Genomic DNA, 15,612 nt, shown 5'->3' with positions numbered 1-15,612 from the left:
ACTAACACTGTTAAAGCGAAAATATTGCTAAAGAAATGATATTTACTGTCCCATACAAGTCTCAAGTGATGAACACATTCTGAATTCTTTTATACACACTGCCCAACAAATTATGCAAATATCACATTGATTAATGCAAAATTCTTTTAAAAATGCAGTTACAGTTTACTGCCCAGATAAATAGAAATATCACAATGTGCAGAATCTTAATATTGAAAATCAGATAACATCACACAGAAAAATCCAAGAAGTATCATAAGGTTTATCTTTTAAAAGTAATAATCACATGACATGTACACTTATTCTTCTATTACATACGTTACACAGAAAAGGGCTTGTTACATCTTTTCTATACACCTTCCTTAGGTCTTATCTGAATTTTTTAAAAAAGGATTTCAATTCTATTGTTTCTTTGTCTGATGAAGACTTGAGGTGGAGAGTAGAGACAGCAGAATACCAGAATCCCTAAAACATCAGAAAGGGCACAAATGTGGAAGAGACTCAGATTCAGCTACAACTTTTATTATTTATTTATTATTATAAGCCTAAGTGCTCATTAATATTCCCAATAATGCTATGAACAAGAGCACCCCTTCTGGCATTCGGCAAATCAACTTTGCGATGTCACACAGTCAAATCTAATTGTTGCATGATGTCATCACTAAAACCATTCCATGTGAGATCAGGAAACATGATCTTCACTTTGAATGGGCTTTCTGATGCTGTAATGCAGCTAAATCTGATTGGCTAAGTGATGTCATCACATTTACAACATGATTCTTGACTGGCTTTTGGTCAGTTCCAGGAACATCAAGTGGCAGTAATGAGGGGAAAAAGCACCAAAATAGCAATATAGAACCCTAAAGTTCTGCTCAAAGAAAGTGGCTTTCCCACTTCCTCCTGCCTGTGCAGCATCTTGTGACCTCAGAGCACACTTCATATTGTACAAGAATCTGCAGCTACTGGCCAGGGTGGGCGAGATCAGCAGAAACCTATGTCACTCCTTGGGCAACTGGAAGTGTTTTCAGCTCATGCAAGTTGTTTTGTTTTAGCTCAAACACAGGCAGCAAATAACAGCAGAAGTCTGGAACCAGGCCTTCAGAGTGGTGGCACTTACCCTTTGAAACTGCCTCCTGTTACACAACAGAGAGGCACCATCTCTATCATCTTTTGGAGCCTATTGAAGACCTTCCTTTTTCAAGGTTTTAATCCCAGTCTGTATCAGATTTGAAATTGTTTTTATATACAGAATTTGTTTTTAATTAGTTTCATTGTTGAAGTTCTCATTGTGAAGTGTTCTGACATATTTTATGGGAAGTGATTCATAAACAGAATCAATCAGATAAATGAAAATAATATATGCAAAGCGCTAGTGCTTGGGCATGTTAGTATGAACTGGAAAATACCTGGCACAACCCTAATCTTAAAATGTAAGCTTAAAAAAAAAATCAGTCTCAGCTTTCTAGAACAGACAACTTTAAAACTAACATTACTATTACTGCAAGATCCTTTAACAAGTTCTGATAGTTGTGTACATTCAGCTTTACCATGAACCTCTTGGAAGGAATTCCAAGTTGGAGTTGAGTCAACTAACAACTTTTATCAATTGTAAAACTCAATTTGCAAGACAGTTGAAAGGCGCTTTTCATGAAAAAAGAAGAAGTAAAGCATTTATTGCTTGAAAAACACCTTAAACATATTTCCTGATAAGATTTACAAATGTTTACAACAATGCTTCAAAGTCAATTTGAAAATCAGAAATGTTACATGGGCTGGGCTTTATTACTGCACACTGTGCCTCAGATAGCAGAACAATGCAGTTCCCCCAACTTTTTACTTAACTTGCAAAGGAAAAAGTAACACCATTAAACTAAAGAAGCAGGTATTAAAATGAGAGCTAACTGGTATCCCACGCAAGGCTACACCCGGTTTCATTTGTTTTTCTTCTGCCAAACATGTTAATGACAAAGTGCATCTTTTACATCCATGGCAAACACTGGAAATCCTAGATGTTAATACAAAGGTTAATTATTTTAGTGTCCCCTGCTGAGTTCAGTCATGCTGAGCTGTGGTACTTATCTTTTATAGCACCAGTGTGCTGATCTGAAGTAGCGAACCATTTCTTTCAGTAAACATTATGAAACATGTGTGAGTAAGATTATAACTGTCAAACTATCAAGATAATGTTTCCACTGATGGATTCAATATCTTCCAGGATACATCCCAAGTCCACATGATGCTCTTGAGTGCAAAAGTTTTCACTGGGATCTGTACATTAGCAAATACATTGACTTGCATAAAATTTTCCATGGACAGAACAAGTAGTTCATCTTTAAGGAAGCATTATGACATATTTACATCACCTTAGAAAGCAGAAGATTAAAAAAAAAATGCTCTTGAAAATGTTTTCTTGTCTTTTGTTATTTATCCTTGCTGATTTAGAACTACTCTCATAATAGTAAATAAGAACACACTCTTATCAACAGAGTTGTCACTAAAGAAAAATAAAGAATTCCACAGGAGTGGAAACCCCTGAACCCAAAGTTCATATGAACAATTTAAGTCTTTTCTCCCTCCAGCTTCCATCCAAATCTGCTCTAAGCCATCAGCAAAATTACTAACATACATTATGAAAGTACACTCAATTGTTGTGTTTACAGTTTGGGATGCAAGGGGAATGTTACATCTCAGGACATGACACTTTCAAGACTTGCATAATATCTGCTTAGAAGAACAGGCTACTCACAAACCTAACAATGTCCTAAATTGAGCTTGATGTAACCTACTAGAGTACTTTAAAAAAAAAAAAGGGAGTCCACTAATTTTCCTAGACTAAGCAAATTTAGTTGCTTAGCTTACAAGGAACAGAATGAAAAATTCAGCAAATATACACACAAAGTTGAAATGTAATAAACTGGTGCAGTATATGACACCACTGGAAAATTTACTTAAGTACATTACATTCAAAAGCATAATTTGTACCACTGGAAGCATCCCACTGTCAAAAGCACTTACCCAATCATCACCTTTTCTTTAATCTCAGCATCTGTGCCATTCACCATTGATTCTTGGTTTCTGTCATTTTCCCTGTCTGGACCATCACCTGAGAGACCCAGTAAAGTTTGTACCCGCTTTGACTTCACATCCAGTATGGTGTCAGTGTATCCCACCTCTTGCAGATATCTGTATATATAGAAATCATGTCAATTGCTTGTGAGCTGTCAGCAAAGATGTTACAGTCAATCACCACAATCCACCCAGGATCAACCAATAGGCTGTGGTAAGAAGAAGAATGTAGCTGTGTGCTGACACAACAGGCTTACAAATCTTCTTGTGCCAGTTTCAGAGGGGATTGTCTCTTGCAGTACCAGTCTCTACAGTCCCCAAGAAAGGCAAAGAGCTCTGCTGTCTGCATATACACAATACTTTATTCATTATACTTGCCAAAAGAAACCAAAGTTCTCCGTGCATTTTCAACCCATTTTTTTTCCCATACAGTTACTTTTATATAGGCAACTCTTTATAAGAAATTTTCCACAATCAAAACCAATGCCTTACCAAAGCGTTCTTGGCCATTAGGCAAGTTTATAAGAATTTGTGTTCTCTCAACTGTCTAGTCTACCAAACAGCATTTCCTTCTAGCTTCCCTTCTCACATGAATACTGCCTTACAATAAAGTCAGAAATTGATTAAATTTGCTTTTAATCTTTTTGCAATCCTTAAACTTTTGAACAAAAAGGTTTCAAACATTATTGCAATGACCACAAAGAATAAATATTCTCATGCTTCTGAATTCCCTCACCTGTCACCCAGCCCTGCTGGTCAGTTCCAGTAAACTCAAGGCTCTTGGTGAAAGGAGTTCCAGTTCTCTCAATCTAGAACCAGAAGTTCCAAACAGGAACACTTAACATGGGGTTTTCAAGTGGGGAGGAGTAGAATGAGAAGCCTTCCATACCCAATCCATATTGCTAGCAGGACAGCCCAGAACTAATTTAAGAACCATCCATCAAGAGTGATACGCATTAACCCCACCCTATTTTTCTCATCACAAGCTGTTCAAGTTTTAATCAATACCTCATCCTGCCTTCGTTATAATTTTGCTATCTATCCTCAGGGAAGAAGCATAGCTCAGCAGGAGAGCATGTGTTTTGTCTGTAAAAAGGTCCAAGGCTCAGTCCCAGATAGGAAAGACCCTCATCTGAAACCCGTTTTTAGGTCACTTACTGTCTGAGCAGCTGTCGTCCTTGTTTCCATATTAGCTGACTAGTTGGCTGTGACTGAACTTCAGTTTCATTCCCTTCATCTGAAATATTAAAACCAATATAGTTTTGAAGCCTGCTTTTCGTAAGCAGTCTTGTGCATTACAGCATGCTTAAAAAAATAAAATAGTTACACTCTTAATTATTTACATCTGTAGAATATTGCGCATTTAATTCCTATACAGTGGTACCTCAGGTTACATATGCTTCAGGTTACATGCGCTTCAGGTTACAGACTCTGCTAACTCAGAAATAGTATCTCGGGTTAAGAACTTTGCTTCAGGATGAGAACAGAAATTGCACAGAAGCGGTGCAGCAGCAGTGGGAGGCCCCATTAGCTAAAGTGGTGCTTCAGGTTAAGAACAGTTTCAGCTTAAGAAAAGACCTCTGGAATGAATTAAGTACTTAACCCGAGGTACCACTGTATATCTGTGTTTTTGCAATGACCTATACAACACAGGAGAACAAATGCAAACTGTACATAAGAATTCAGAACAGGAACATAAAAAGTTGTGATAAGTTTAACAACAGTATACCTTCTCCACCTAGTCACAGTTTCACGCTCCCTCAAAAAGAGAAAGAAACCAAGTTGCTTTGGGTAATGAGGAAATTTTGAAGCAATGGGTGCATATGCAGCATGCCAGCACAGGACAATACTTAGCTACTAAGTATTTTCCTAATGTAACTTTCCTTAAATCTCCCACTAAGGACAGAAGGACCAGCAAACTGTTTGTTAAGAGAGCACAAGAATTAAAACCAACAATAAGCATCCTCCTTAACATCGTTTTATTTATTATGGGTCTGGCAGCATACAGGTGGTTTCATTTTAAGCCAAGGGGACAACAGCTATGAAGGCTAAGGTTAAATTTAGACAGACTTAATTGGAGAGAGAGGGAGATTTGCACGTGAAGAGGCAGAGGATGTGGAGGGCCAGTAGTCACACCCAACCCCTCAAAGCCTTCTATTACATACATATCAGACTAAGTCAATACATTTCACAAAACGGCAGCTTTTTCTCTTTTGCCCAGTCTCGTTTTCCTTTACACAAATCAATCCTTACCTGAATCATAGTTAGGAGGCTTCATGTCTCCCTGATTCAGCTCTGTGCCATATTTTAACTTGTGGTATTTAGCTCTATAAAGGAAAAGAAAAGGAGTAAATTAGTGTGTGAAAATGCTATCTGTCCTTTAGAAAGAGGACATGAAAATATTTTGCTCCCACTTGTTTCTTCAGTGTAAAATACATGCATTTTTCCTAGAAATGTCTTCTCTAAATCATTCTTTTTTAAACATCAGAAGCATTATGAGCCTTTGCTGTTGTTTTTTGTCATTCATATATGCTTGACATATGAATTACTAACAATGGGCAAATTAATCTCACAAGGCCGGCTCCTACTGAAAGGACCAGTTTAGTTTGCCAAACCTGCAATCTAAAGACCTGAAAAATCCAATCCAGCTGTGCTTACCAAGTCTGCCAAACATGCAGGAGTTGCTGCCAAACCAAGAGACATAAACAAGCAACGCTGCCAGGAAAAGCACTGAGGCAGGAGCTCTCTCACGGAGAAGGTTCTAATCTCGCACTGACCAGAAACATAACCCAAAAGGCCTACAAACAAATATGGGTATTGGGGTTTTTTTAGTACAGTATAGTACTTAAGGTATGAAAGTGAGTGAGACTGATTGTGGGCATGTATGGCATCTAAAAAGATGGGTGTCTTAAGGGTTATTGTTACATTTTAATCTCCTGACAATTTTAACACTAAAATACACGAGAGCAGCTTTGAAATGTACTAGAACAGCTATAGTACTGCAACTTGCTGGAGCATCCTGGGAGCAGTGCTCTGCTCACAGAAACTCTGGAACCAACACAATGCATAATAATTTATCAATGTGTTACTCACAAGACCAACAACATAGGCCAGAATCCAAAGAGCCATGCAGCTACTTCTGTGCTCTCATGGAAAGTAAACTTTTAAATTAAACAGTTCCCTCTAATGGAACTTGAAAATTACAGAGGCAGTTTAAGACAGCATCACAATCTTCAGCTCCAAGTCAACATTTCTATTTGGTTAGCTCAAGTCCACAGGCTTGCTGAAAGCAGCTCTTTGGGTCACAAATTATAAAGTGTTTTTTTTTAAAAAAAAAAAAAAACACTTCTACAAATTGTGTCCTTTATGCATCTTCAAAATATTCAGTAAAAGCAGTCACCCTAAATGACCCCATAAGAATTGGCCAATTTGAGAGTTCACACAAGCAATTTATGTTTCCTGCCTGGAGACCATCTGAACATAACTGCTAACTGTTTGTCTATCACAGAGGTGATGCCAGTTTCAGTTTGGCGGTAATCATAAAGCAGCAATTCTGGATATAAATGGGAATATAAACCATAAACTAAACCTAAACTAAGCTATATTAGAGTATTCTGGGTTTAGGCATTAGAAAAGATAGAACACCAGTACCAAAGCTTGCATTTTCCTTGATCGCTGCAACTCAAAGTTTTCCACAACACAGAGATAGACCAGTCACCTAACGATCATGCAAAAGGCAGAACTAGCCAACATCCCGGAAAATAGTGGGAGACAGGTGTTCAAATCTCCATTCATCCATGAAGCTCAGCAGCTCCTACTTCAAAGGGTCGTGATGAGGGGGGAAAGTGTCCCCCTCCAAGCAGCCAAGTAAGCTTCTCCCAATGGTTATAGGGTTCTGTTGCATAGGGTAGACTATGGCACGACAAACTGAGGAAGGAAGTGGGTATCTGAAAACTGGACGGAGCACATTATGAAAGCTACTGTGAGGCGGACATTTCTCTGAATCCAGCCCTAGTATCTGGGAAGGAAGCAAAGTGCTCCACACTGGGCAAAAGATTCCTGCATTGAAGGAGGTTGGACTCGATGTCCCTTGTGGTCCCTTCCAACTCTACGGTCTCTATGACTCTATTTTTTTCTGAGTTATTTCCCACATCACCTGACAGCTTGTGTGCTTTCTGAAGCCTTTTCTGGACTAGTAATTTTTTTAAAGTCTAATTATGCCCCAAGTCTTTTCCCAAACATAGTTCAGCTGCAAGTCAGCAATGAGCAGCTCAACTGACATCAATATAGCAGTTCAATTGATTTATTCTGATACAGGATGCACATTTGTCAACACTGTCTTATAAACAAGTGCACTGGTCAGCTGTCTGGCTTAAATGCACATTAGTAATTTATTTGTTGACTTTCCCATCTTAGCCTCTTCTCATTTTATTTTGGATTTTAGCACATCAAGATACTCATAAATTACACTGTGGAAATTAAAATAACTGATTAATTCCTTACATACCATATCTATATTTCCTGCATCTTCAGACTGACTATTCAGTACTTTCTTTTCTTCTCTGTGCATTTAGTTTACCAGACATTTTTAAAATAACTTGACACATGGGCTCTGCTCCCGCTCTCTCATAAGGAAAGAGTTTAAGTCAAGCCTCAAGGATGGGCAAAAATATTAATATCTATAAAGTTAAGTATGGCTGAGGTTTTTTTGCAAAATTATATTTTCTGCTGAACAGTTTGGAAAAGCCTGCACTTAGCTACAGGCTGTTTTGTGGTGAAGGCATGAATAGAGACCGGAAGGTCAGTGTTGTTGCCTTTCCAAGACTGAGAAGCAGTTCCTTTACTCACAGTTAACAATTGAGGGTTTAGAAAACTGGCACATACCTTTCTTGTTTAAGAGCATATTCCAGCATTTTTATTCTCCTCACTAGATCCTTCTTCAAATTCTCTTGACCTTTTCTTTCCCCTTGAAGAAAGGCAATTTGGGCCTAAAAGAGACAATACTTTACATTGCAGTTTTCAAAGGAAAAAAACAACTTGCTTCTCCACAGACATTCCAGGACAATTTTGCAATCTGAAAGTTAAGTCGTTCTTCAACATGTTACATTGCAAAATAGAGGGTCTGCCCACTTGTAACCAAGCAAGTAACAGTACCTCAAGCAGTGGTAATGCATACACTTCCCACAGCAGACCTCATGTTCTCTAAGCCCTGCCACTTACCAAACTGACATGAATTTCCCTATATAAAGATTGCTGAGGAGGTTTGATGGCATTTGAAGCTTAAGTGGTAGGAGTTAATATTTTACTATTTTTAAAAGGGAAAGAAAGGAAAGGAGGATTTATTCCTCCCCACCCCCATATATTTGAAGGAATATGTAATGCTTAATACAAATCAAAGATGCACCATAGGAGCCTTCTTTTCAGAGTAGGTTTAAAGGAAAAGCCTTCACATGATGCAGTCACTATACTAAGAAAAAGCAACTGAGTCCTAGCACACAGAAAGGTAAAAGGTGGTATTATAATGCCGCATGGTCAATAGTTTAGGCTGTGTCCACACATTTAAAGCATATGACTTATGCCAAAGAATCCTGTAGCTTACCCCTCACAGATCTACAATTCCCTGCACCCTGTACAAATTACCTTCCCAGAATAATTTGGGAGAAACCATATGCTTTAAACGTGCTTCAGATGTATGGTGTGCCTGTGGCCGTAATCACCATACATGCAAACGCACCATGGACTAAACCTTAAGCGTTGGTGAGGTAGCATGGGAAGACATGGTTTAACTGCAACATGACAAGCAGCGCATCAGTGATAAGCAAGCTTCAAAGGCTTTCATAAACAGCCGTACAGTGTACTGTGTATCTCTGGCAATAATGAAGCAAACTGTAAACCCGGTAATAAACTTTTTTAAAAAAATAGCAGGAGGAGGAAGAGCTCCAAACCACAATATAGTAGGTTGGCCTAACCATCAAGTGCCTGGTTGCACACAAGATGCCTAAACCAAATCAGACTTTAGTATTTAGTACTGTATTTGGTATTTTAACAGAAGGAATGCAAACTGAAATGTACTAGGACTAACAGCCCCTTAAGGTTGTTTTGCAGCCACTCCCAAGGCTGCTCGCGACATTCCAGTTTATACACACACCCTAGAAACATTACCAACAGGTTTTGCAAAGACTTATTGGCTATAAGGTCACCATTCAGTCAGTTGCAGCAATTCCTAAAGGCCTGGAAGGGGGGAAGGGATGGAGCAGAGATACTGAATTGCTTTAGTCATTGCGTGTGCGGGGGGGGGGGGGAGTCAGGGGAGAGCATGCTTTCTACATTTGTTCCACTCCAACCTCATTCAATAATATCAAAGGTAAAATACACCTTAGAATCTCTCTCAGCTCAATATCGGGGGATGAGGGTGGGGAGAGAAGAATAACAGATACTAAGAATTTCAGAATTAAAACAAAGGTTTAAAGGGCAAAACAATCTAACAAAGTCTTGTTAAAATTTCAATTATTAAAGCACACATGTGTTTATGGCCCAAGCTTTAAGATCCAGCATTCCTTATACAGTCCATATAATCACAGAATTGTACAAGGGTCATCTAGTCTAACCACTTGCAATGTAGGAATCACAACTAAAGCATCTCTGACAGATGGCCCTCCAACCTCTGCTTAAAAACCTCCATTGAAGGAGAGTCTACTCCCTTCCAATGGAGTCAAACAGCTCTTACAGTCAGAGAAATCTTCCTAATGTTTACTTGGGCTCTCCATTCTCATAGTTTGAATAAACTGGTTCAGTCCTGCCCTCTGGAGCAGGCGAAAACAAGCTTGCTCCATCTTCCATGAGACAGCACTTCAGATATTTGAAGATGGCTATCATATCACCTCTCTATCTCCTCTTTTACAGGATAAACCTATCTAACTCCCTCAACTGTACCTCATAAGGCTTGGTTTCCAGACCCTAGATCATCTTAGTCACCTTCCTTTGCACACATTCTAGCTTGCCAATTGTTGGTATCCAGCTGTCTCAAGAGACAGTGGAGTGTGCCTCTGGGGCCAAAGTCAAACCACTGGAGAATCACAGCACCTGCGGAGACCAGTAACCTATAACTGATGCCTCTCGTGTTGTTTTTGCTGTGTTAGCAGAACCAAAGTGACCTCCTCTGGAGCGTAAGCCTGTACATCATGTATGGAGGTCCCGGCTGCCCATATGATAAGACCTCCTTCTCAACCTCACTGATACAGTCCGAAGGAAAGCAGAGCAATACATTCTGCACCAGCCTGGCTGCAGGAGTTGCTGGAAGGAGATGTACAAGACACCATTCAACTGTTTTAGGGACTCGACTCTGGATTTTGTGTAGGCTGAGCCTTTTCCTCTCCCAAAGATATCCCAGGGCTTAGGATCAGAGTTTTCCTTATCCTAGATTGGCTACCTTTCCAGGTTTACAATCTCCATCTGCCCCATGCTCGTCAATACCCTTCTTAAACTGTGGTGCCCAGAATTGGACACAGGACTCCTGGTGTGGTCTGAGCAAGGCAGAATAGGGTGGTACTTTTACTACACTTCTGTTGACACTATACTTCTGTTGATGCAGCCTAAAATAGCATTAGCTTTTTTTGCTGCTGCACTCACTGTTGGCTCATGTTAAACTTGTGGCCTATCAGTTTTCAAAGCAAATCACTTTCATATGGGGATACTCAGAAAGAAAAACTAAGATCTATCACTGTGTTTCCAATCTTCACCACCACGTACCATGCTGCTAGTTCTGTAAACACAGGGTTGGACTGAACTGTTGCTGCACATCGTGCTCTTCCCATCCTTTCTAACTTAAAGAGTTGTTGGCCCATTTAGGACAGACATGCACCTGCAGATGTGATAGCAATAATAGCTGCAGACTTGAGTGCACAGATCAAGGCTCCCAACAACTTTGTACTTCCAAAGTAATTTTGGAAAATAAACAACACTGCACAAAATTTGAAAATGAAGCTCTCTCTGAATCAATAGCAAGGAATTTGCCTGAAACATGTTGCTGATGAAGTGGCGTGAAGGCGAACTTAAATATTGATTGCCACCGTTTCTCTGGGGCCCAGGAGCTACTTGGGACACACAGAACCTAATCCCACATTTAGTTCCTTTAAGGCCTGAGTTGTGGGAATGAAATCTTGCAGCTATTCAGTCAGAATCTTCAACCACAAAAAGAAAGATTAGATGAGACACAAACAAGAATCATCCCTTTGTTTCAATGAAACTACTAAAACTATGGAACTATGGATTAGTTGGATATCACCCTAAATCTCTTTTTTTTTTTTTAAAAAAAGAGCTTTCACTTTATGTCTTGAAAACTTGTTGCACAATCTGAGCTGGTAAGACTAATAAATTTCTGAGGCTTTCACCATCTTTTGCTGCACTCAATCTTTTTTCCAAATCGGATTCCATATTTAGCCAAATGCATACAGGCATATGTGCACGTATACATACACACATATGCACATACTATGCATTTAATTGTGCTCTAGACATTTAATCATTTCTGCAATAAAGTTGGGGGGGGGGAGAATCACATGACTGGAGTGCTATCAATGCTGTTTGCCAGCAGCGTGTTTATTATATATAGCCTGAAGGACTGTGGTATTATTAGAACAGGCGATGATTACAAAAACAAAACAGAAGACAGAATAAATTGTGATCTAAAGAGTTGATGCAAAAGCTTCAAATACATTTGCATTTTAAGTCAAGACAGAAGATTTTGAATGATGTGGAGCACACTTTATTGACAGCTTTGGCTTGGGTCAGGTAGTTGTGTGTGTTTTTTCAAAGTGTCACATTGGAAAGGGGGAAAGTGCATTAAATTGCTCAGGTTATAGCATCTTTCCCATTCTGCATCTGTACTGGAACAGTTCTAAAGATGTTTTATCACTTACTGTCTCCCACCCTGCGCTCATTTGGGATGAAGGGTGGGATATAAATTTAATAAATAAAATCAAATAAACAAAACATGAGTAGCAAGTATATGCCAGAGCAGCATTAAATCACAAACTGATACAAGCCCCATTTTCAGTTGTGCTTAAAAACTGGTGGGTCTAGATAGGGGCATGCACCTCCATCAGACAGAAACCCCAATGTGAGCTAGCAATAAGAACAGAGACGCAGATTTGGAACTACCCTGGTGGATACATATGTGGAAGGCTTATTCTAAGTGCAGCTTTCCCATGATGATCTCTTGGATCAACCAATGATTCTCCCACCTATCTAAGAGTGTAGCTTGCTATCTTTTGCAGAGCATTCAGCGCCCCTCAGACTAAAAGGGCTGTGATCAATGAAGTGTTCAGGTTTAAATCTCCAGCTTTTATTGTATTCAATTCTAGTAGTCTTTTTCATATGTTTTTGCATACAAAATGCAGCTTTTGCACAGCACCGGCACAAGGCATTTATATTGTTTGAAGGTTTATCTGAAAAGCAATTAACAGTCTGGGTTAGATCCAGAGTTCTCATGAGCAGGGATGGCCCAAGACATTATGCTGCCACAGGTGGAATAGGAAATAGCACCTCAACCCCACATCAAGGTGCAAGGCTGGCCAACTGATTTTGGCACCCGAGACAGAAAATTTCATTAAGTGCCTCTCCCTCAGAGTACATACACAATAAAAGTTAACCAGGTAACTAACCACTTCCTGCCCATTCATGACACCCAAAATCAGCTGCCTGAAGCAGCCATGCTCATGGGGCACTCTCAATGAAGGAAAGGGATGGCAATTGTTACTGATTCCTCCTTTCCCCTACAGTGCTGCTCAGAAGGATTGTGTGACCCTCTAGAAAAGGATGGGATACACTGCTGGGGGAATCAATACAAAGCACCTCCTTGCTTCATCCATTGGCAGCCTCTGCTGGATCTCCATCCCTTCCACAAATGGAAGAAGCCATTCCATTAGTGGAGGGACAAGTCTGAATAAGGGTCAGTACAAAATAACTCAATACGGAAAGGATTACTACTTGACTGATCCTAATATGCATATTATGAGAAACAAAGATGATATGGCAATTTGAGTTTTCAGTATATGTGCTGCTGTGCAAAACACACACACAAAAATCTGCTTCATTTTTTACAGCACAGGAAAGCATTAAGCCAAATCTATCTTTGATAAATGTGTGCTGGTTTCCTACACCCACAGAGTTTATAAAAGAATTCATAAAAGGCTATTTTTTCTCATATTTTTAAAATAATTAAAAAAAACTAAAGAAAGTCAAAGGTTGTAATTACAGTATCAGTTTCTAGGTACCTTAAGTGCCTCTCAGTGTCAGCCTGCCCACTGAAGGAAGTCAACTTTGAATGGATTTCTCATATATACCTGCTGATTGAGGTGTGGCAGGTAGTAATCAGACAGAAGGCTTTTTGAGTGATGGCAACTTGCTGGTGAAATTCTGCTGTCTTTTTTTGCCAGGTGGAAGAAAGCTTTTTTAAAAAACATATTTATCCCTGAAAAGTGGCAATGCTTTTTCCTGGTGCTTTTAACATTTGTTGTGATACTGTGTTGTTTTGTATTTTATATGGATGGTTTATCTTTTTTTGTAAGCTATTCTGTGAAAGAGTGGGGGACAAATGTATTAAGTAAATAAACAGGGCAATACTGTTTGCATGAGCCTTCTTCTGTTCTGCTTTCTAAAGAGGAAGTAACCCTTTGCTTAATTGTGTACAGCACCACACTGTTAGGGGTAAATCAGGCTCTATTCTGGTAATAAATACACCATTCCAACATAGGGCCATAAACTTCTACCAAAAACTCATTTTCTCGTCACCAAAGCAAAGGCAGCCATCAAGAGGATTTTTTTATTTTTTTTGAAGCAATGATGTCAGCAACGGAGTTCAACTTGTAAACATCGAAGGAACGATAACAAACAGTAGCAACATTTGAATTTAATTCTTAAGACCTTAACAGACGAAACCTGGTCATAAATATAAGACAGAAGACAGAAATTACCATTCACTTGTGACCAAAGACTGCTTAAACCAAGCAGTGTTCTCAAAAACCATTGCTATTATGGTATGAGAATTTCCCACTCCCACAAACAGCGGGACAAACAGTACATCTGCATTTATAGTACCATCTGCCTGTAATCTACAGAGCGCTATTTCTAGAGGAGGAAAATTAACTTTCAGATGTCACCTTTCCAATCTGATGTACTTTCCCAAGGAGAAAATAAAATAAAATCTGCACAATTAGCAGTTGCTCCAGCAGAACCTTTCAAGATTCTATCTCTAGTGTCGACTGCTACTTTATTCCATTTCATTCTTGAATCATTAGCAGGTAGAGAAATTCTATGCAGTGCTCAGAAAGCAGGCCCACTTCTGTAGAACTTTATCCTAAAGAATTGTGCATAGAATTGCATTTAGTCTCAGAGATGCTTTAACTTCAAAAGACTATCATTGTATGATGATGGCAGTAAATAAACCACAGCAATCCTGAAAGCTACTTCTGGTAATTTAGAAAATCCTGTGGGACGTGGGATCTCCCAGAAATAAGATCTCCAAGTCATCTGCCTCAAGTTTTAAAACTGATCATATGGCATGGGGATCTGCCATTCCCCAGAAAATAGGAGTCTGTAGTCCAGCAAAATGTGCCAAACAAGGTATGAGATTCCTGGATTATAGCCAATTAATATTGAAAGCACTCCATTAAGTCTCACTTGCTCATGTAGAATAATTGTGAAAGAGAAACACAGCATAAGCTGAAATATAACATGTGAGATTTCTCTATTTGCATTAGGGGAAGGGATGTAGTTCAGTGGTAGGTACAGTATCTGCCCCCCGGATATCCAGGTAGGTCTGGGAGAGAACCCTGCCTCAAATCCCGGAGAGCTGATGCTAGTCAGTATAGGCAATACTGAACTAGATGGACCAAATGGTCTGACTCAGTAGGCAGTTTCCTATATTCCTATGTGCACATAATACAAAGAACACAAACATGGACGCACATGTCAGTCAAACCCTATTGTCACTGCCTGAAATGACACTACTCGCCTGCGCAGGCAGTAATATTTAATTTTCCACTGAACTAGATTATCCTGAATCTAGAATGTCATAGTTTAGAATACCAGAGAAGTGGCAGCTAGTCACAGAACTATTCCACAAATTTCAAGTCACTTACTCTTCACAGGTGAGAAACATAATTTAACCTGATTTTTCACTTCTTAGTTCAATAGGAACATTTGATTTTTTTCTATTTCTACTTGCACACTTTCAATCATAGGAAGGCAACTAAAAATACTAAGCTTACAACAGACAGACTAGGACTCTTAATTCTGCTACGATTATAGTACCTTGTAGGGTTTTGGGCTATGAAATTTAACAAACACAATAACCCCATAAGAGAGTACACTTTGCACTATTGTCACTACTTATCTGTCTTGGTAATGTTGCAACACAATCATACCCGTGGCTTTTCTGAAAGCAAATCCTATTGTGTACAATGGGGCTTACTCCTTGGTAAATGTATAAAGGACTGCACTTTTACAGCAAGCTTAACCAGTAGCACTGAGCAAAGATGGAGGTAC

General features: G+C 39.2%; 1 protein-coding gene across 3 annotated transcripts in view; it reads right to left on the bottom strand.

The window, feature by feature from the left end:
* The window catches only part of STRN (striatin), a 52,733-nt gene that overhangs the window by 33,274 nt on the left and 3,847 nt on the right, over window positions 1–15,612 (bottom strand). For all 3 annotated transcript variants that reach the window (XM_079969482.1, XM_079969484.1, XM_079969483.1), the window contains exons 2-5: window positions 7,951–8,054; window positions 5,320–5,393; window positions 4,225–4,303; window positions 3,016–3,183 (exon numbers count right to left, since the gene is read on the bottom strand). In XM_079969482.1, coding sequence (XP_079825608.1) covers window positions 3,016–3,183; window positions 4,225–4,303; window positions 5,320–5,393; window positions 7,951–8,054 — 425 coding nt within the window. The remainder of the gene's footprint in view (window positions 1–3,015; window positions 3,184–4,224; window positions 4,304–5,319; window positions 5,394–7,950; window positions 8,055–15,612) is intronic.

This window comes from Podarcis cretensis (assembly GCF_951804945.1).
Source record: "Podarcis cretensis genome assembly, chromosome: 3".
Lineage (NCBI taxonomy): Eukaryota > Metazoa > Chordata > Lepidosauria > Squamata > Lacertidae > Podarcis > Podarcis cretensis.
Note: the sequence above shows the minus strand (reverse complement) of the source record. Positions and strands in the feature narration are given on the sequence as shown.